General features: G+C 42.7%; 1 protein-coding gene across 2 annotated transcripts in view; it reads right to left on the minus strand.

The window, feature by feature from the left end:
* HTR4 (5-hydroxytryptamine receptor 4) overlaps positions 1 to 20,291 on the minus strand; it is an 80,416-nt gene extending 60,125 nt beyond the window's left edge. For both annotated transcript variants that reach the window (XM_081826139.1, XM_031020898.2), the window contains exons 1-2: positions 20,170 to 20,291; positions 18,687 to 18,887 (exon numbers count right to left, since the gene is read on the minus strand). In XM_081826139.1, the coding sequence (XP_081682265.1) occupies positions 18,687 to 18,887; positions 20,170 to 20,228 (260 nt within the window). In that variant the 5' untranslated portion in view covers positions 20,229 to 20,291. The remainder of the gene's footprint in view (positions 1 to 18,686; positions 18,888 to 20,169) is intronic.
* Positions 20,292 to 22,734: the final 2,443 nt, after the last annotated feature.

The raw sequence follows: 22,734 nt of genomic DNA on the forward strand, positions 1-22,734 counted from the left end.
GGAGCAGGGAGTAAAGAAGAAAAATAAACAAGGAATAAAAGAGAAAACAATGGGGGGAAAGCAGAGAGAGTGGGTAACAGAGGAAGGGAAGATGACACCAGGAAAGGACAGAGGAAAGAAACAAGGAATTACAGAAGGAGATGTGATATTGGCCCATGAGTTCTGCAGACATAAATATCAACCTTAGATCACATCTGAGAGTCACTGCTGGACTTGGCCCCGCATCTCTCTTCCTCTCCCTGTCGCTGAGAATCTTGATACACACCTGGGGGCCTGCTCTGTCTCAGGCGTTGTTCCAACACTTACCTTCATGCCTGGGCACTTCGGAATCTTCTGTCCAGCCCTCTGGACTACGGCGTCCAGGCATCTGTGGCCCCCTTTGATAACAAGGTGAAGTCTCCCAGGTTTGGCCCTACATCTGAGCTCTAAGAACTGGATCTCAGATTTGCCCCCATCCTCTTGGTCATCTGGCTATCCTGAGGTGAAGTTCTAAGTCAGTGTTCCAGAGACTCCACTCTTCTCCCCTGCATCAGACTCACCTGAGGAGGCCTATTTAAAATGCAGATTCCAAGGATCTCCTGAATCAGAGTCTGTTGGGGAAGGAGTTTGTATTTTGACAAGTGGAAGTCATTGCAGCTGCTTGCTAAATATGTCCAGCTCCCCCTTCTGGGCACATGTACTTCCTGGCCTCATTGTGGTTGGATGGAGCCAAGTCACTGGTCTGGCCAAGGAGTTGTAAACAGGGTTGACATGCATTACTTCTGGACTAGGCCATTTAATTGTTTCTTTGATGCCAAGAATGTAAAGTTTCAAATATTCCCTGCTCCATCGTGTCCTACCTACTGGTAGAGACCACCTCGCCCTCATTTATCTGGGTCTGCTCTCCCTCATGGGACTCACTGCTTACCAGTTTTTGAGTCCATGTTCTGCCAATGTATTAGCTTTCTTCTTTCCTCCAAATAGAGATGCAACCTGCTCCACTCAGTGATCTGGTCTCTAACTCCCAGACTGCTTCTTGCATGTTTTTCTAGTCTTGGAGATCACCACTCCCATGCCCAGCAATTCAGGGAATTTGACAACAGGCAAAATACTCCAGTAGACCTATCAGCTATTTGTCTTTGGAAGTGTCAAAGAATAAGTGCAAACAGAAAGCCTGGGTGATAAGTCTATTCTTTAAGATTTTATACCATTTAATGATGAGACACCCCCATATATCCCTCGTTTTATGCAATCTGCTTTAATTTTTCCCACCTCTTCTTTTCTTTTCTTAATTCAAAGCATAACTAACATAACAATGGCTATGTTCTTTGAAGAGGTGGTGGTAGGATGAGTTGGGAAAGAGGGTGGAATAAGGAGAGCCCCCTCAGTGTCGGAACATGAGAAGTGGGTGCCTCAGGAGCTGAGAGGGGAGAATTATACATTTCCCTCCAAGGCATCAGGGAGCAGCTGACCATAACATGCCAGGAGGCTTCCTGTGGCCAGCAACACAAGCGGGTGTCCTGACCTGGATCAGAGTACAAGGAACAACAGACCAAAGAATGGGAGAAAGGCTCACTTGGGGAACCCATTTTCTCTATCTATAAAGCTGATATGATAGCAAAACATAACTAAAGGTAGTGCAGTAAAAGAATCATGATTAGCTGGAATTCCCTCCATGATCTTGACTTATAAGAAAGGCAAATCATATCAGAATGACAAATTTTTCTGAATGGCTGTATTAATAATCATCAGGGTTTTATTATGTACATAGAATTAATCATGAATTTAGAGTATATGAAAATATTTTTTAGTCTCAAATTGTGCTCCCTTCCTCATTTCCTGCTAGAGGGTCTAAATTAGACATTTGGTTTTATCCATTTAGCATCCTTCATCCTTTCTTTTGGTAATAGCATCCCAAAGCCTTTGGGAATTATCTCTTCTCTGTTGCTTTCGTGTTGTTGGGAGAGGAAATGATGGTGCTCCCAACTTTTCCGGCCACGTAGTGACCCAATCAGACTTTCTCCTGGGACTCTGAATGCCATGTGGAGTGATGCAAAGATGGGGAAGTCAGTGGAGGTCCTTTGATACAGCAGCCTCCTAGTGGGGCTGGGAGTAGGTCCTGCCTGCTTCTTGGATCGTTGGGCAACCACGCTCTTGCCTTTTTAGGTCTTCTTGCTTCAACTTTTCCTTCAATTAAGTAAGTCACCACATATCTTTCCAATAAATTCCTTCTTTGTTTAAGCTGGTGTCACAGATTGAGTTGTGTCCCCTCTCCCTTTCCTAACAGGTATGTTGAAGTTCTAACCCTCAGGCCCTTGGAATATAACCTTATTTGGATACAGAGTCTTCACAGAGGTAATAAAATAAAAATAAGGCCATTAGTGTGGGCCTTGATCCAATATGGCTGATGTCCTTAGGAAAAGGGAAATTTGGACACAGATTCAGATATGCTCAGAGATGGAGGATTGGAATGATGACTCTGCAGGCCAAGGAACACCAAAGACTGCCAGCAAACCACCGAAAGCTAAGAAGAACCAAGGAAAAATCCTTCCCCTACAGGTTTCAGAGGAAGCATGGCTTTGCTGACACCGTGACTTCTAGCTTCCAGAACTGTGAGACAACACATATCCTGCTCCAAGCACCCAGTTTGTGGTACTCGTTATGACAGCTCCAGCAAACTAACAAAGTTGGCTAAAGTCAGTCTCTTGCCAGCAAAGTTTCCTGCCTCAGTAAAAATGGTTTTGAATGTCAGACATGTCCTTCATAGATACTTTGTTCTAAGCAAGACTATCTTTGATTCAACATACTTTCAAATCATAGCTCAAAGTTATAACAGCCCTTCATCTACCATCCCAAAGAAGGTGATGGAGGGCTAAGTGAAGAACGGATGTTTCCCTATCTTTGCTGTATAATTTATGATTTTTGAGGTTGGAACAGATGATAAGCGAAGACAAGATTTCAGGAATTTTGGTTGGATCTCCAATGTTACAGAAATCCAAAAGTTCAAAAGACAAGGCAAAACTAAGGAACTTGTGGGACAAGAGGTAAGTTTGAGGAAGCAGGATATCTTAGCTGCAAAGAGTCTTTAAACTTTCATATGTGGATACAGATATTTAGAGGGTCATGTTGGGAAGACAACAGAATTTACAGAAGAAGACTTTAGAATATATAGTTATATTGGTGCTCAGAACATTTTTGTGAAAGTCTTTCTAAGTCTTGCTTGGCCAGGGTGATCGCCTGATGAATTGCATGATGAATATCCTGTGCACAATAAAATCTCCTCATGTTCAAAGTGGGTGGAAGGATGGGCAAAATAGGTGAAGAAGATTAAGGGATACAAACTTCCAATTATAAAAAAAATAAGGCATGGGAATGTAAAGTACAGCATAGAGAATATGGTCAATAATATTGGAATAACCATATATTGGAATATATGGTTGGAATAACCAGAATTATTGTGGTGATCATTTCATAATGTAAGTTTCAAGTCACTATGTTATACATCTAAGAGTAATATAATATTGTATTTCAACTATGCTTCAATAAAAAATAGTTAATTAGATTTATTTTTTTAAAAAAATGATCTCTCCATGGTCTGCTGGTCCAATGTTCTCACTTTATTTGCATTACCCTTGGTTACTAGGAGCTCCTGCCACAGAGAAGTAAATAGTGGTGGTAGATTTCCTTTTGCAGTTCAACTTCAAGGGGGATACTGTGGATGTCATACACATTTTACCGATCTTTTCCCCATTTGACCTATGCAGTCAGTATGCTGGACAATGGATGCCTGAAAGAAAGTTGCTTGGATAGCTCATTCCATAGGGGCTCAGGTGGGATGCATCCGTGGTCTCTTGCACAGATAGTTGTAGAAAGTTACTCTTGCATGATGTGGGGTGGTTGGGTAAGCCTGAGAAAAGTCCTTTATCTCCTACTTTAAAAATCAGCAATCAGTAAAAGGAAAAGAAGAATTTTATTTTTATTTAAATTGTATTGGCTAAGTTGCAAGGGATATGTAAGGATGAATAAGAAAAATACCAAATTTTGTCTACATATCTGTTGGACTTGAATCTTCCCCTCTACATCATATTCAGCCTGATGCTGTCTTATGATAGACAAAATTTGATTTTTAAGTGCCATGGAGTAGAAAATATGAGGCTTTTATTTGGAGCTCAGATCATACCAGCCACTTGACTGATGGGTTCAACATTCTTACCCAGGCTTTGGCACTCTTGAGGCAGGTGCCCTGAATAAGCCACAGTATATGCTTCTATCCTTCCTGATAGCTTTTGAATCTTTGCTTTCTAGCCATGAATCGAGAAAAATAAACATCCTTTTGAAGTCTGCAGTCAAGAATCTAAATTAAGTAGGTGAAGATAACATCACTGAATAAAATGATTAATAAAAATTGAGTCTGAGTGTTAATTGACTAATGGAGTTTCCTTAAAAATTCTAACCTTTGTCTACTGATCAGGGACCAAACAGAAATCTAATAACTTGACTGTTACCTGTCATGGTTGCTTTTTAATTCCTATATTTGAATTATATTACCCCTGCAAATAACAAAAATATTTATCCTTTCATGAACTGCCCCCAAAACACACATAACAACACCACTAGGCAGAAGTAGCTGACTTAATAGTTACTATACATTTACTTACCAAGGGCTCTCCCTGTATTATCTCATTTAGTCCTCACAACTACTCTTGAGACAGGAACTATGAAGGCACTCATTATATAGATGAGGAAACAAACACACAGAAATCTCAGAATGTGCCCAAGGTAAGAGCTGAGCTGGGATCTAGTCCAGGCAGTTTAACTCAAGGGCCATAACGTCAACTTCTTCACTATCACTTCACTCTGCCACCTTCCCTAAGTCCCCAAGGGATTATTTTAATTCTTTAAAAGCCACTTTAGAAACAATCAAAACGCTGAATCTCAGAACTTGTAGGATCCTCAGAATCCTGAAACGCCCAAATCCTCTCAAAAATGAAGTGTATCCAGGCCTGTCTGAATGTACGAGGGACTGTGAATTCACCACAGCCCACTGCCCTACTTTCTAAACTTAAGACTACCCTGAAGTTAAGAAAGTTCCTTCCAGGGGCGCCTGGGTGGCTCAGATGGTTAAGTGTCTGCCTTCAGCTCAGGTCATGATCCCAGGGTTCTGGGATCGAGCCCCACGTCCGGCTCCTGGCTCAGCAGGGAGCCTGCTTCTCCTTCTCCCTCTCCCCCTGTTCATGCACTCTCTCTCTCTCTGTATCTCTGTGTCTAAAATGAATAAATAAAAAAAAAAGAAAGTTCCTTCCACAGTTGATTCTCTGCCACCTCCAGCTTTAACCTCTGGCTCAATTAAACATTTCTGTCTTGAATTCTTTTTCTGCATAGTGGTCCTACAGACATCTAAGGAGAGCTTTTACATTTTTCTGAAGTCTTACTTTCTGTAGGAAGCATATACCCAGTTGGATTCAACCCAGGTTGATTTTGCTCACCAAGGGGGTACTTGGCAATGCCTGGAGACATTAGTTGTTGTCACAACTGGGAAGGATGATGTTATTGGCAACCAGCGGGTAGAGGTCAGAGATGCTACAAGTCTCACCATGGACAAGACAGCCCTGTACTCCCCAACAAAGAACCATCTAATTTACAACATCCACAGTGGTAAGGTTGAGAAAGCTTGCTTTAGAGGAGGTGAGCGCACCAAGAGCCGGGGCTCCATGTCCTCGGCATATGCTACAGTGTGCCATTACCTCCTAAGTGTAGATGTCACAAGGGTGGATGACAGCACAAGACTCCAGTGCATTCTCTACAGACCAGAGAAGACCAGTACATTGCTTTCCACCCTGCTCACCATAACTTAGTACAGCCTGGGGGATACCCAGCAGTACAAGACACCTGCACTCCCTCAAAGAGCTAAGATCTATGACAGGAGGTGAGAAAAGTCCACCTTGCCTGATTTATAAGTTCCAGAAATGTTTGCCTCATTTACCGTTATATCCCCAATGCCTCCTACAATGCTAGATAGAGTGGATGCTCACAGAATGGGTTGAATAAATAACAAACCCTTAGTCATTACCATTTAAAATAAATTCCATTACAATGTGGGACCAAGTTTTTGGGATGTAAGGGTCCTGTTTAGTAGAGGGATGGAAAGGTTTTCTCCAACAAGTGTCTTTTAAGGTGGACACCAGAGCCAGGGTAAAGATGGTAGAGGAGAAAGTGTAATCCATGTACTATAAACAGCATGGACAAAGGCCAGGAGACAGAAATTATATATATAATAAATCCATAAATCTACATCCATGTATCTACATAGCCTTATAAACTTAAAAAGAGTACAAGTTAGCTGGACCACAGAGTGTTTGTAAGGAAGTAGAAAAAAATACGTCTAAAAAGGCCGGCTGAAGGGCAGTGGTTCTCAAACTGTAGCATGCAACAGAATCACCTGGAGGGTTTGCTGAAACAGGTTGCTGGAAGATCTGGAACGGGGTCCAAGAATTCACATTTCTGTTATGGTCCTGGGTGATGCTGCTGGTGGTGGTTTGGGGACTCTGAGAACCACGGTCTCAGAGGTTCTTGCATGCTATGCCAGGATGAGTCACCAAAAGTTTTTTGAACTGGAAAATGTCCATTGCAATCAACATTGCTACATGCTCCGCTAAAGAAGCCGAATTACAACAAATTCAAGAGAAAGGATTGTTGGTTCATAAGCTGGGTGGACAGTGTTCATCAGGGAAAGCAGTTTTGTCTCATCTCAGGAATAGACTTATCTGCAAGATCTGTTCTCTAGACTTCCTTTGGACAAGTCCCATTCCTCTTTAATCAGAAAACTTTTACAAAGTGGTTAAATGAATGTTCAAGTGACAAGTGAGGTTCCAGATGGCCCGGATTAACTAAGATGTGGCATGGGTTTTTGCAAAGAAATGTCTCATGCAAAAACATTTCAAACTATTGCTTATAAAACTCCATTAAAATCCCCTTTGATAGACCAGCCACCAGCTTCCCTAACTGCAGCCATGTGTAAATGTGTGATCAAATTGCTTTTAAATGTCTCTGGGGACGCAATTTACTTTGACAACTCTTACAAGACAGTCATGTATTTTAGGCTCCATGCTAATCTCTTCCCCACTCGTCCTGCAATTAAGGAAAATTCTTCCCCCTCACTTCCTGCCATCCAGCCACAGGGAAAGCAGAAGGAGCAAGGAGAATAACTTGGAACCTTAGATTCTCAGAATTAGAGGTGATTTTAGCAGTCAACTTTATGTCTTGATCTGGGTATCAAGTCTCCCTGCCTTAACCATTTATTAGCTCTGTGGTCTCAGGATCAGTTATGTGACGTCTCCATGATCCAGTTTCCTCATGTGTAATATGGGAAACATTGTGTCCACCTCCCTGATTGACGGTGAGAACTGATGAAATAATGTTTTAATGTTTTCCTGGCACATAAAGATTAATAAATAATAGTTATTATTTTTACCTCTATTCCTTCTGATCTTTTATGTATATATCTAATATCTAAGCATGTAAGTATATATAAGTATACATAGATATGTAAACAATCAGAGGATATATATGTATATATATATGGATGGATACATATTGATATATGAATTCAAATAGATTCAAATTCATTTTGGAATCAGGGGCTTTAAATTATTTAATAAAATGGAAGTCACCTGGTTCAGTATTTCTCCTAGTAGTCAATTATAAGAAACAAAATGGTGAATGAGTTGGTCCCTAAAGATGAGTTGGTCCCTAAAGGTAAATGGAAACACTGAGACCATTGCAAGCAATGAATTTGATTATGCGTAGTATTCTCTTATGGACTTAATCCAGGCCCAGTCCTCCTACCTGAAATGATCAAAGACAACATCCTAGATGGTCACTGAGACCAAATGTCTAATCAAGATCAACTAAAGAAAGAAACATTAAACCACAAGCGAGAAGAGATGAAGTAGCACCTGCCTGCTAAGACCCAAGTACTGCAATGGAATCAGGAAAACAAACCTTTCACCACAGATTTTCCCCCCCACAATTCCTAATTCACAAAACACAAGCTAATGGTCTTCAGGACTTTGGACTAAGGGGATAAAGAGCTCCACTGAATCAGTAAATTTATTAGTTACAAGGGGGAATTTTGCCTTTGGCAAGAAAATCAGTTCTAGTTTCAACTCTTTCACGGATATTCCTTCCAACATTTGACAAATCATTTGGTGTCTTTGGGTCTGTTTTCTTATGTGTGAAACATCTCAGTTTTTGTAAGAGGTTGTAATTGTGTTGGATTAAAGACAGCCATGAGTTCTTTGACACTTCCCATCCATAGGTGGAGAGTCTGCCCCTTCCCGTGGATCTGGGCTGCCTTTTGACTGCTGTGACCAAGAGTTCATGAGGAAGTATTATATGCCAGTCCCAAGACTAATTTTTAAGAGGACTCCTGGTTTCTCAGAGTCATGAGCTGTCATGTAAGAAATCTAACATGTATTAATATGAGATCATATATAAAGACCTGGGACCACGTGGACAGGGAGAAGAGCCCAGTTGAGCCTAGCTTTCCAAATGACCTCACCAAGGTGCCATGCATGTGATAAATTGCCTCGGACCCTCCAGGCTAGTCCAGTCTCCAGCTAAACATCATCAAGAGACTTTAGCCAAGCCCAAATTCCTGATGCACAGAATTGTGAGATCTAATAATGATACATTGTTGTTCAAGCCATTAAGTTTGGGGGCAGATGTTATATAGAAAACCACAACAAGTAAACAAGTAATATATAGTCTGGTTTATCTGTGGGGTTCATTGGCTGGATATCAGTCCTCCCTCCAGTAGGGGGATTTAGCCAAACATTTTGTGGCAGAGCTCTGGATAAAGAGATTTGTCTTTCTCCTTGCAGTAACTGGTTTTGTAATATTCCAGTTGCTCTGGTTCCCCTTTGAAGAGATGGAGAAACAGCAGCAGCTTCAAGAAGAGCTAAAGGGCTTTCCTTATGCTCCCCAAGAGGCTTGGCAAGTGACCAGTCACCTGGACGATCAGTGAAGAAGACCCCAGCAGGGATTCATCAGGAGCCAGGGACATGAAGGGGGACTGAGAATGTAGCCAAGAGCAGAGGGAGAACTTGGGTTCCAGGAAGAAAAAATTGTGGGGGTGGGGGGACAGGAAGAGATGCCTTTCCATCAGAGATCTGAAGGGCATCAGACTGGGCTTCTGCAGGAGCCATAACCCCTTGTGCAATCTGCAGATTAATGCTTACTGTGTTCCTCTCTGTTAAACATTCTTCTGTACCTTCGAGATCAGAAAACTTACAAGAAGGGGAATATCAGCTGTCTAGGAAGGGGTCTCATTGAGTTATTATAGACTAAAGAAAAAGGGATAATCTGCCAACACTGTCATCTGAAAAAATCCTGGCAGGGTTTACTGGACACACACAAAAGTTTCTAAGGTATACTTTAGGACATGTATGGATTGATCAATCTTCCAGGAGACACTGGATGACTATCCCACCTATGCTTCCAGACTCAGCTCAAGGGTCCTATCGCCTTGAAAGTTCTTTGTACCCCCCCAAAAAACACTAGGAGAGAGTTCTTTCTGGAATCGGTTCCCCATCTCCGGCCTGGTTTTTCACAGTACTTTGTGCCTGTGACACAGCACGTCTCCAGTCGTACCGTAATTGTCTGTTTCTTCTCTCTCCTATAACTGCCACTATTCCTACTAGATGTGACGCCCACTCACTGAGGGCACACTATGTGGCAGGAGGTGTATTCTGTGTTGTATCTAATTCCTATAGCAACTCTACAAGGGAGCTCTCATTAGCCACACTTTTCCCCCTCTCTTTTCTTTTTTTTGGGGGGCAGGGCGCAGAGGGAGAAGAGCGCAGAGCCCGTTGCGAGGCTGGAGATCACGACCCTGAGATCATGACCCGAGCCAAAATCAAGGGCCACCCAGGCACCACTCATTATCCACACTTTAAATATGAGGCAACTGAGCCCCAGAGAGTTCAATCCACTTGCCCAATATCATACGGCCAGGATACAGTAAAACTGGGACTTAAACCCATATCTGCCAAAGTCCATGCTCTGGTAATGCTGATAAATAAACGGGCAAGTTTAGACCAAAGCAACCCTATTTAGGAAGAGGAAGGAGAATATGCTGTGCCCTGTAAGTTTTTGAGCTAGGGACACATGGAAAAAATTCAAATATATTTAAATAATTTAAAGATACACCTGAAAAATAAGATAATATACAGGAATAATAACTAAAATCCTACTGCAACAATCAAGAAATGGGAGGGGGAAAAGGAGTGAAGAGGAGGAAGATGGATCAGAAAGATATTTATGAAAATACATCTATGATTTGGCATCCAGCCGGTCATGATAGATAAGTCAAAGATGACCTCAAAAAATTACATTTAAATGACTAAAAGATGACTAACAGATGCACCTTTGATGTACAAAGTAGAAGAGGATCTTAGTTTATGATGGAAATTTGCACTTTGGGCACACTGGAAATTAAGAAGAGAGACAGAAGCTTAAGGCAAGATGCTGAACAGGCAGGTAGAGACAGGACCCCAGAGCCCAGCATGGGACAAGACTGCAGGAGAGAAGAGAGCAGAGTTGCTGCTGAAGCCACTGAATGGGTGAGCTCTCCAAAGGGAATGGGGGAGATGCCCAGTGCTGGCAGGCTGAGGGGCTCTACTTGAAGGACACTCAGTCATTCAACACAAAGGAAAAGGCAGCTACCAGTGTCTGGGAAGGCACCCACAACAACCAGTAGAAATTTGCATTTGAAAAGGAAAACAATAATGGAACGATACCGTGGCTAACATTTATTGAATCCTTATTGTGTACCATGAACGGATTTATGTTCTCTGCATGCACTCAGCTATTTATTCTTCATAAACTCCAAAGAGAAGGTACTATTATTAATACAATGTTACAGCTGAGTAGATAAAACCCAGAAAATTTAGGCAACTTCTCAAGATTATACAATTGATAACTGCTCCAGCCGGGATTGAATCCAGGTAGTCTAGCACCCCAGACCTCGTTCTTAACCATTTGCCACATTGCACGTTCTAGAAGGGTAGGAAAATGAACACCAAAGTCTGCCCAGGCAACCACAAGTCACATCTCAGAGCATCAGCTAAATGTGCCTGGAGCAGCTACTGGGGACTGACCAGAAGAGCACAGCACAGGTGAGTTGAAGGCTGACCCTCAAGGAGCTTCTAGTCTAGGGTGAGAAGGACATAAGCCAATGATTAAAGTAAATAACTGATACTTAACATTCTATGGGCCCCCAGAGGAAGAAACAACAAATCTTCGGGACTGAAGCCTGACCAGCTGGTAGAGAAGGTGACACATCTTGTCTGGATATTGAAAGGTGAGTGTTCATCAGGAAAAGAAAAGGAACGCAAGATACAGGCAGCAACGTGGGACTATGAAGAAATGTATCATACTCAGGATATGGTAACGGATCCCTCGTGGATGGGAGCTGAGGTAGGAAAAACAGACTGAGGACAAGTTGGGAAAAGCACTGAAACGCAAGGTAAGAATTTAGCCAATAGTTGATAAAGTGTCACTGAGAAATCTCTGGGACTTTGCACATGCTGTTTTCTGGAACCTCCTTTCCCCATGCCTCCGCTTCTTCCCCTTTACCTACTGACATCTGCATATTCCACAGATCCCAGCCTCACCATTACTTCCTCCCAGAGCTTCCCCTGCTTTGGAGGCCAAGTTCTCTTTGATTTCAGTGACCACCATTTTACCATAATTCCTTATTTACTACTTGTATTCCCCACTAGGCTAAAAAATCTGTGATTCAGAGCTTTTTCTGGTTGTTCGCCACTGCACTTCCACTGCTCTGCTCAGCTCCTAGCAATTAGTAAGTGCTCAATACATATTTGATGAAATGAATATAAAAATAAATGGGGCGCCTGGGTGGCTCAGTCGTTAAGCGTCTGCCTTCGGCTCAGGTCATGATCCCGGGGTCCTGGGATGGAGCCCCGCATCGGGCTCCCTGCTCCGCAGGAAGCCTGCTTCTCCCTCTCCCGCTCTCCCCGCTTGTGTTCCCTCTCTCTCTGTGTCTCTCTCTGTCAAATAAATAAATAAAATCTTAAAAAAAAAAAAAAGAGTTCATATCCTCTAGCATGAGATTCACTCAACAAATATTACTATTATGTACAAAGCATGAACCAGGCCTCAAAGAGTATGTGAGAAGGAGAAACATAATACGCTTTCCTTACAGATGCACATTTCAATCCCATCGGGAATACAAATATAGCTGTGTGACACAAATTCACAGTGACAGACACTTTTCACGTATATGTTACAAAGTTGAGTGGTGCCGCAGGGAGATCATTAAGAAGTGCAGACACTTTATCTCTAGCGCAGGATGAAATATGTAACCTTTGAGTCAAAATCATATGTTTAACAAGTAAACTTGCTTTAAAAGAAAATCTGTGACTGAGAAATGGTTGGAAGAGTTTGTGCAGATAAAACACGTCAAGTTCTTGGGTTGCCAAGGGAAAGGGTGACAATTTGGTATCAACGAGGAAATCTTGCAATGCCGTAGAGAATGGTATACTGAGTGAAGTGGAAGATTTTAAAGGGGCTTGCATTTGATGACAAAGGACAGCACTGATGAGGGAACGGGGATCAAAATGGTTAAAAGTCTAACATGTCTGACCTATAGAGCCTGTGGAAGGATCTAGGGATGTTTGGCCTAAAACAAGAAGAGGTGGGAATAGCAAACCTTTGTCTTGTTGTGGAGGCTCCATAAAGATATCTGCACATCCCTCGGCCAGCCTAAAAGAAGCTGATGTCTGTTGTTCTTGTCTGCCCAACATCCCTCCTCCAGAGGGAACTGCTGTTCTCCTGTGCCATATGCTTCTAGTAAAGCTGACAGTCGTGGCCCCTCACATCTGCCCAGCAACCATGATTGGTCATCCCACCATGGTGACTGGTCAAGATGAGAGTGACTCAAGCAAAGGCAACCAAAGTTCTTCCATGAGAAAAAGTATTTAGGTGTCTTATCCTGTGGACTCATGAGTTAAGGATGGTTTTAGGCTCATTTTTCTAACCACCCCCCGCCCCAAGACTGAATCCACTAAGAACACAGCATAGGGACAGAGAGGACAGATATAAAGAGAGGAACACAGAGAAATGTACAGAGACAGAAAGGGAGATAGACAGAAAGAGAAGGAAGAGACAGAAGAAAGAAGAGAGGCAGAGACAAGAAAGAGAGGGAGACAGAGACAGAGGGAGGGAGCGAGCCTAGATGGCATTGTTCAAACCCTGCAGAGAGCCATGTCTGAAGCCGGACTTTTTAGCTACCTGAACCAATCCATTTATTTTCTGTCACACGCTGCTGAAAAAGATCTTACCAATGTATCATCTGAGAAGCAAGTTGGTCAAAACACTACATCCAGGAAATTCATTGGGATATATACAGGGAAAGCCCTTTTCAAAGGCTTATTTAAAACATAAATCCATTTGAGTAAACTAAAAATATATTCACTGAAGTCTGCTTCTTGTATATAAAATGACTGGAACTGGCAGGAAGCTACCATTTACGGTGGTTATCTCTAGGGCTTACAGCTGTGGAGGTGCAGAGGGAGAATGGAGACCTTTTTATGTTCTACTTGTAAACTGATGGCATTTTTTTTTTTTTTTTACAATGCTCAGGTATTACTCTCATGCTCGTTAAAAGCTGTGATGATTAGAAAAGAGGCTGCTGCAGTGGGTCAGGCGGAAGGTCATGACCTGGGGTGGGACCAAGGAAGATGGATGGGAGGGTCAGAGGGGAGGAAGAGTGTGCTGACCCTGGGAGAAGGTGAGGGCTCCCACCCAGGGTGAATCCAGGTCATCCTGTGAGAAAGCAGAGGGGACACATTGGCCAAAAAGATGTCTGTGCTCTCTGCCTTGCTCAGCCCTCAGAGGGAACTCCTAGACTAATGTCAGAATGTTCTCAGTGACTTGAGAATGTGCTGGTCTAAGGCTATCATGTCAGCCAAAGGCTATCATGGATACTCCTACGTTCAAGAAGTGTCAACATCTAGCAAAGGGAAAACTGAAGTTTAAAACATATTTTAGAAGTTAGTAAGAGTGATGTCTCTCTCGACCCCAATCCAACTGATTATCCAGTCTCGCCAGGACCACTCCCAACTGCCCCCCATATAACTGTTGTTAATGGTTTGGTGCAATTTTATTCATAATCAACCTCTCTCTCTCTTTCTGTCTCTGCCTGTCTCACACTCACTCAGGTACACCTAGATACAAACATCTCTATATTTATTTTACAGAAGTGGAATTATTCTGAACATTAAAATCTGACACTTTTTTCCCCCCCAAATAACACACCAGTGATATCTTTCTAGGACAACACACATAACTATTTCCCATGGTTTTTAGTGGCTGGATTAAAACCAGTACTCTATGACAGATACTTGGTGGTTTTCATTCACCACAGAACCTTAGATTCAAAATAATCAACTGTACTAGTACATAATGCTTTTAATGCAGTTTTCTGGTCTCCCATGACCATACTATATGATGCATGTCGTTTAATTATGCTTTGGAAATAATTTTTAACAAGGCAATAAACTTTCATTAATAGGATTCAATTCTCCAAGCACCAGGAAGCACAGTGGATGGAGCACTGCAGTGGGAAAAAAGCATTTTATAATATTAATAGAGTCCTACATCTTGCTTTGATCCAAAGGTCTGCCATCTGGTGAGATTAAGAATCACAGTGAGCGTTCTTGTCTGGGAAGCACTACTCTAGATCAGTTGTCCCCACAGACTCATGGTAGCTCCAGAGAGGAAGACAAAACATCTTGCCAGGAATCACATCTCACTGACACACTCACTCTGTGCTCTGGTCCAGCCCAGTCCAGTCCAGCGCAACTGTCAGGCTGGGTGGGACAGAGAAAAACAGAGGCTAGATGATAAATAAAAGCATACTCTTCCAGGCTAAGATGTTGTGTTGTCAAGTTCAGGGTGGACCTTCCATCCCAATGAGAATATCACTGTAGGGACAGGAGATGCTAGAGACAACTGGCAAATTTCCCAGGCTCCCTAAGGAAAACAAACCAAACGAAACCATCTGACTCCATCTCATTTATGGTATCAGATGTTTTGATGTCCATTATCAGAGAAGGAAATGGAGCTAGTGGTGGCACAAAAAGAGAATTTTTGAGAGAATTCCCTCAAAAAGAGGGTGTACTGAACATCCCATTTGTTGAACAGTGTTTCCCAAATACCTAAATCAGTATTTATGTAATTACTGGCTAATTGTTAATTTCCCCATTAAAAAGGTAAGTTCCATGAGGGTGGGACCCTGTCCTTATTCATATCCTTGCACTTTCTCCCATCAGGGGAGATAGTCCACATATGAGTGGAATATAAGAAACAAAACAAATGAACAAACAAACCAACAAAAAAGGAGGCAAAAAACCCCCAGACTCTTAAATACAGAGAACAAACAGGGAGTTGCCAGAGAGTAAGTGTGTGTTGGGGGGGGGGGGGAATGAGTGAAATAGATAAAGAAGAATAAGAGGTACAAACTTCCAGTTGCAAAATGAATAAATCACAGAGATGAAAAGTACGGCATAGGGAATATAGTCAATAAAATTGTAATAACGTTGTAGGGTGACAGATGGTCACTATACTTATCGCGGTGAGCATTAGGTAATATATAGAATTGTTGAAGCACTGTGTGTACACCTGAAAGTAATATAACACAGTATGTTAATTATACTTCAATAAAAAGAGTATAAATGCAAAAAAAAAAAAGTCAAAGAATTGATTTAAATCACAATTGCACTAAATTTTACAAAGGAGAATTGGTTTGATGGGGTCAGAGCCAGCTTCTGGAAGGAGGAAAGGATTGAGCTAAAATCTGAAAGACCGGCAGGAGAGGAGGGGGCAAAGGAGCTTTCCAGGCAGATGGTGGAGCGAAGATCCTGGGATGGCTGAGCACAGCACTGGAGAGAGAAAGAAGGCCAAGACAGCTTGCAGCCCAGGGAGTGAGGCTGGTGAAGGGCATCAAGTGAGGCTGGGGACACAGACAGGAGACAGATGGCACAAAATCCTATAGGTCAAGGAGTCTGGTCTTGATCTTCAGTATGATAACAGCCATTGAAGGGTTTCAGGCAAAGGAGCAACAAGATCAAAGTTGCATCGTTGGCTCTGGCAATGAGATCTTGTAAGGGGCAAGCAGATTGGAGGAGGATAAAGTAGATGTGCGGAGAACAATTAGGAGGTTGCTGAAGTGGCTTATGCAAGAGATGACATTAGTTTGGACCAGGATAATAAAGATGGAGAGAAACAGAGTTGGATCTGTTTAGGAAGGAAAATCAGTAGGACTTATTGTTTAAATGCAGGGGATAAGGAAAGGCCACATTAAGAATAACTACCTGATTTCTGGATGATGCATCTGCTGGAGCAGCTATTCACTGAGGAGGTCCAAGTTCAGAAGTATCATGAAGTGCATGGATAGTTGCAGGAACTGAAATGAACATCCACTAGCATTTTGTACGGTGCCTAGTGGGGCCAATGCCATGCCTTCGATGAACTATCTGACTTAATCCTAACTGCAATCCTATAAAATAGATGCTATTGCCCCCATTTTTAGAGATGGGAAAACTGAGACTCAGAAAAGCTTAATAACTTACCACCATTCTCAGAGCTGAACATTGGCAGAGCTGGGATTTGAACCCAAATCTCTTCCGTTCTAAGGCAGATGGTTCTTAATGACCAGCCCATACTGCTTCATGACAGCTCCTGCCTACCTGGGGACAATTTCATGATTTCAAAAGAACCTGATTGTTAATCTGGAACTCTGAAGCCAAATCTCCCTAGGTAACCTGCAGTCCTTTCCTCAGGACTGCTCAGAGTAAATTTTCCAAATCAGGAAGATGATTCTACATGTCTCCCCCATTCTTCACTCGCTACTCAGCTCTTTTTCTTCCCTTTGCTTTTCCCCCAAACTGAAGGTTAACTCCAGTTGCCATGATCCCCTCAGTTTTGCCTTCTCCAAGTTCCTATAATACTTTCAGTCTTGGCACTCATTTTGGCAGTGATCATAGGCAGGCTACCCCGCAAGATTTCCATGCATTTTCTACTCCCTGACATTTCATTTCTTCTCATGCGAACTTCCATACAGTATATAGTGACTGCCTGTAAGTCTTTCATGTACTCAAGTCAGATTGTTGTAAATAAGCTAATAAACACAAATTTCACACTATGACATGCTATGGGTCTGGCTGCCAACCAACAGCTCAGTTTTACCAGTGTCACTATCTATAGCTAGAGAGTCTCATTATATGTGCATTTAACTTCAGCACATTCAACTATGTGTTCTTGGTAGAGCAAGAGAGAGAAAGAGCTCACACAATTTAAGCAGAGCTGGCCATTATGCTTGCCATTCCCATCAATAAGCACCTGTTCCATGAGATAGGAGATGAATCCACTGTTCCTGCAGCTGGTTCCAGGCCCTCAAGACCTTCCCCATTGTGAGTAATTCTCTGGACAGACTCTGATTTTTGTGTTTAAAGACATATTTTAGATACGTCACAATCTCTAATTTTAGTCAACTGCTTTTCCTGTCCCACAATTAAAGAAACAGTGACTATCCCTAGACCGGAGGAGAAACTGGGTCTGTTGGACTCTTCCAGAGATAAAAAAAAAAAAAAAAACTTGTCCCTGCTCATTCTGATAACATGTGACTTCCACACCACACTTTCTTTTGCGAACTACCCCTAAGATACGAATACCATGATGTCGGTCTATGATCCTGTAATTATCTGACCTTTAAACTGCATTTTCTGGGGCGCCTGGGTGGCTCAGTTGGTTAAGCAACTGCCTTCGGCTCAGGTCATGATCCTGGAGTCCTAGGATCGAGTCCCGCATCGGGCTCCCTGCTCAGCAGGGAGTCTGCTTCTCCCTCTGACCTTCCTCCTCATGCTCTCTGTCTCTCATTCTCTCTCTCTCAAATAAATAAATAAAATCTTTAAAAAAAAAATAAATAAACTGCATTTTGCTTTTATTACTGAATATAAACACACAGGAATTGGAAAATAAAAAGTCCTAATACAACTAATAAATATACATCGCAAACAAAGAAGGCAAAGATGGAAATCATTAGGCCTCCTGAAGTCAAATGTGAAGAAAAAGAACAAAATTCTGCAAAAGAATTAAATGTTAGTTCCGCATCCCCCAAACAAGCAGTTATTGGGGATTTTACAATTAACTTTCTGGAAAAGATTCTCCAGGTTGCATGCACATAAAATCATGATACAGACACATTTTTGGGGAGGAGGTCATGTTCAAACATCAGACTATCATTCTGAACCAGCCCTGCTGCCTACGGGGCAGGTGTGTTAATTCTTACTCCCTCAGAGTTTTGTTCATGCCATCCGAATAAAAATATAGAGCTCTACAGTGAATCTGATTGCCACTACCTGTCACTGTCTAGATTGTGAGCTCCCCACAGGCAGGTTCTAAGGCTTACAAACCTCGGCGTCTGCAGGACCTCAGAGAGGGCCTGACTAAAAAGGAGCCCTCTGCAGAGACTAGAGAGTGGGGGAACCAGTGAGTAGCCAGATCTATCACTCTGAGATTCATCGCTTCTAATGAACTAGGGAAGAAAAAAAGGTGTGGTCCAATAACCCTCAGGTCCTTGTGCCCAGCATGGAGCTCCGTTGTGCACAATGCCCTGCCCTTACCTATCCAGAGAAATGCAGCACAGGTGAAAAATCGATGCCGTTGTGAGCAGGACGTCTAGAGATGTCCGGACGAGGCAAAACATCTCCCCATAAACCCAGATGTCTTGAACCAGCTCGATGGCACCAAAGGGCATCACCAGCACCGAAACCAGAAGATCCACAAAGGCGAGAGATACAATGAAGTAATTGGTTTTTATCTTCCTGTGAGTGAAAACGTATAAGGGAGGAGGCAGGGGGAGGAACAAAGGAAAAGAGGAGAGAAAAAAGGAGGAGAGAAAAAAGGAGGAGAAGGAAACAAAGAAAGAAGGGAGAGAGACAAAGGAAAGGAAAGTCAACTGTCCAGTGCATTCTGTAAGACCCCCTTTCGCTTCCACCACACGGCGTGCACGGTCCAGCCGCCCCTGACTTCTCCAGACCCCCTTGCACCCAAATCCCTCCCATCTTCTTCCCTGAGGCCACACGGGCCTGATTTGAGCCCCCATGCATGGAACCCCTCCCTAGGGCCTCTACACAGGCTGTTCTCTCTCCATATCCATCCTTCCCTTGAGGCCATGGTTTGGTTACTCTCAGGGGACCCTCCCAAAGGGCCCTCCTCACAAATGGTGTCAAATTCTACTGTTTTCCTCTCTGAGATTGATTACTGTGTGCCTCACATTTGTGACACTGGTCAGAATTGTGCTTTTACACTTTCTTTGCATCATCCCTGGATTCGTGCATGCCTTGCTTAGAGAGGAAGGCCACAGAGCACGCAGGACTGCATCTTTTATGCCCCCTTATGGCCTGGTGGCTCTCGATCCAGGCTGAACCCTAGAATCGCCTGGTGAATTTTTATAAATATTAATGCCCATGTCTCTTCCCAGATCAACTAGTTCAGAGACTTTGGGTGACTAACCCATCCATGCACCCCGCCCCCAGGGTTTCAGATAAAATAGAGGACTCCTAGTTAAATCTCAATTTCAAAAAAACAACGAATAACTATTTAGTAGTATGCTCCAAATACTATATGGGACATAGTTACACTACACATCAGCAATTTTCAAAAGGTCTTCAGATGATTTTAATTGCAGCTGGGTTGAGACTCATGAAGTGGAAAGAGCAGAAAACACACATTTAAATACTAGATCAGTCACTGGGCAGCCACCCTTTTTCTGAACCACTGATGAAGTGGGCGGGTTAGATTAGATATGTCCTCAACAATTGTATGTATATATATAGTGATCACACCTATTACCAACCCTCCCCCACCCCCAAAACCCGAAGTTGAACACAGGAAAAAAGATGGGACAGAGATTGCATGTAAGTGCTTACACTGGTTATGTTAGTCATGGGAAATTATGTGTGATTTTTCCCTGCTCTATTTCACAACATCATTTCCCTTTCATAATTACAATTATAAAGGAATTCATAGTTCAGACCCCTGCTGTCCAGGGAGATCCTAGAACTCTACCCCGGTTTCCTCCTGAGGTCTCCTCCTGCTACTCACCTGAGCTGCCTGTCCCTGCACACAGCCACCATCACCAGCAGGTTCCCCAAGATGGCCATCAGGATAACCGCTGAGAGAAATGTGAGCAGCACGACCTTCTCCACTGACCCAAAACCCTCCTTGGAACTGGAAGACACACATGCACACAGGAACACGCACATACACATACACATACACAGAATTAAAGGAAACTCTGAGACATGGGAAAGAAAATCAATTTTTCCCCTCATTTATCTTCAGGGAGGTCACTTTAGCATCAGCAGCTGTAATACACATTTATTGTGCACCCAGAGTATTCCAATGTCTGTACCTGTCACTTTACATGTTATCCTAGTTAACTCCTACAAAAGGAGGAGGAGGCTCAGAGAGGGGAATTAACTACCCTGAAACTGCACAGTTATTCTCCATCAGAGAGCCTGTGACTTTCCTTCAGAGCTCTTACCTCAGCTTGTGCTCAGAAATGTATTTGGTTGATTCCTGTTTTGTGCACTTCCCCAGCTAGAATGTAAGCTCCATGAGGCAGAGACCTTGTCTGTTTTATCCACTGATCAATTCAATTTCAATGCATCACTCACATTTGTCAGATGAAGGAAAGATGGCATTGGATGAATGAATGACAGTAACTTGAACCAGGGTCTGCGTGAATACAAGGGCCACCCTCTCTCCAGAACCCTATCCCTGCCCATGTGGAAGCTGCTGTGTACAGATGGGCTGTCCAAGGGATAGGTCATGGCTTGAAGATTGTTCTAATAAAGTTGATCTGAATAAACAGATCTCGGATTCTGTGAAGTCCATCGCAAAGACAGCAGCCAATCAATATGCTCTGGGGGCTCCTGTCACTGCTCTGGACCCTATTTCTTTTGGTGCCCAACATCACAGCTCAAATCTGTGTTCTTGTCAGTTTCAGCATCTGATTTGGTCCTATAAACCCTGCCCTCCTAGTGCAAACTCAGCATTTTGTTTTTATTAATTTGGAAACAAGTGTCCACATCAATGAAACCATAAAATCTGAAGGTTATTAAGAAGCTATAAGAAAAAGTTTTATTTTTAATAAAGTAGTAATAAAATTCTCTTTCTTAATGAAGTTTCAAAGGATCTCAAAACTCTCAGACCCAAACCCTACATTACAATATGGAGAAACTGAGGCCCAGAGGGGAGAACTGAATTGGCAAAGTATATTAGCTTCTGATCTGGGAATAGCTCCTTGTCCTGTGAGCCCACCACTGGAAACACAGGGTCCCAAGAAGCAAGAAAGAGCTGTCTTTACTGAGCTACTTCAACGGAAAACCAAGATGGCTGCTGGCCCCAAACAGTAGCAGCCCACCACGTTCTAGCTCTAGCCTCCTCCAGAATTTTTTCCCTTAGGCATGGAAGACAAGATGCCAACTGGAACAAGGAACCAGTATTGCAGTGGTTGGAAAACCAACAAGTTCCTCTACTCTGCTGACAAGTGTTTTGATTGAATGATTGAAGTTGTTATGGCTAAGGGTTCATGAAAAGAAATTCAACTTATGTTCATCCAAATCACTCTTCCACACCTAAATTCCAGCTACCAACATGTTACAAATATTGGACAGGGCAAGATTTAACTCAGGAGGAAAAGGCTTCAATAGGGTGATATAGTTACCACGAACTAATTTGATCTTAGGCCATGTGGATGCAGGTAAAATGTCTAACAAAGGAGGTGACAGTGGTTTTTCTCCTTGTCCTTCTCAGAGGCTCTGACTGAGAGCACTGCTGAAACATGTGCCTCCCCCCAAAGCCTCTGTACTTGCTGTGCCTTCCTCCTGGGATGCTTCTTTAGCGGCTGGCTTCTTCTTGCCATTCAGGTCTCAGATTACAGTTAAACCCCATTTAATGTGCCACAGCCAACAAACATTGTGCATTTTCTTTATAGCACTTGTTCTCTGAAATGACTTCTGTTGTTGATTACTGTCTGTGTCCCACTCCCACAGAATGACTTTGGTTCTCTTTTTCACTGCAATTCCCAGATCCTAGCACAGTGTCTCATCTGCAATATGTGTGTACAGGTCTGTGTAGTACATGGGAAGTACTCAATTATTTTCTAATTTAGTGAAAGGAAAACAATGTATTCATAATGGTGAGGTTTATTCTTCAATGTCTTTGAAGACTGGCTGAAGGAACAAAGAAGATTCTGCCTAGAGAAGAGAAGACCCACAGATAAGACACAAAAGCTATTTTTAACTAACTGAAGCACTGTCATTTGAAAATAAGAGTAGATTTATGCATTCATTCATTCAACACTATTTTCTGAGCACCTACTCTGCATTAGGCATTGTTGTATGTCTTACAGAAGCAGAGATAAGTGAAACAGAGAATAGTCCATGAATAGATAAAGGAGAAAAACTATGTAAAGTATCAGCCGGCAATACACACTATGGTAAAAAATCTAGGAGGGAGAGGAGGACAGGATGCCAAAGGGGGATGAAAGGCTGGCTATTTAATAGGAGTTGTCAGAGAAGGCACTGTGATAGGGTCATCACAGCTGATGCCCGCTAGGCTGCAGAACTAAGTGGGACCAGTGGTCAGGTTGGAAGCCGTGGT

This window comes from Leptonychotes weddellii, chromosome 7 (assembly GCF_054177405.1).
Source record: "Leptonychotes weddellii isolate Sample4059 chromosome 7, ASM5417740v2, whole genome shotgun sequence".
Taxonomy (NCBI): Eukaryota; Metazoa; Chordata; class Mammalia; order Carnivora; family Phocidae; genus Leptonychotes; species Leptonychotes weddellii.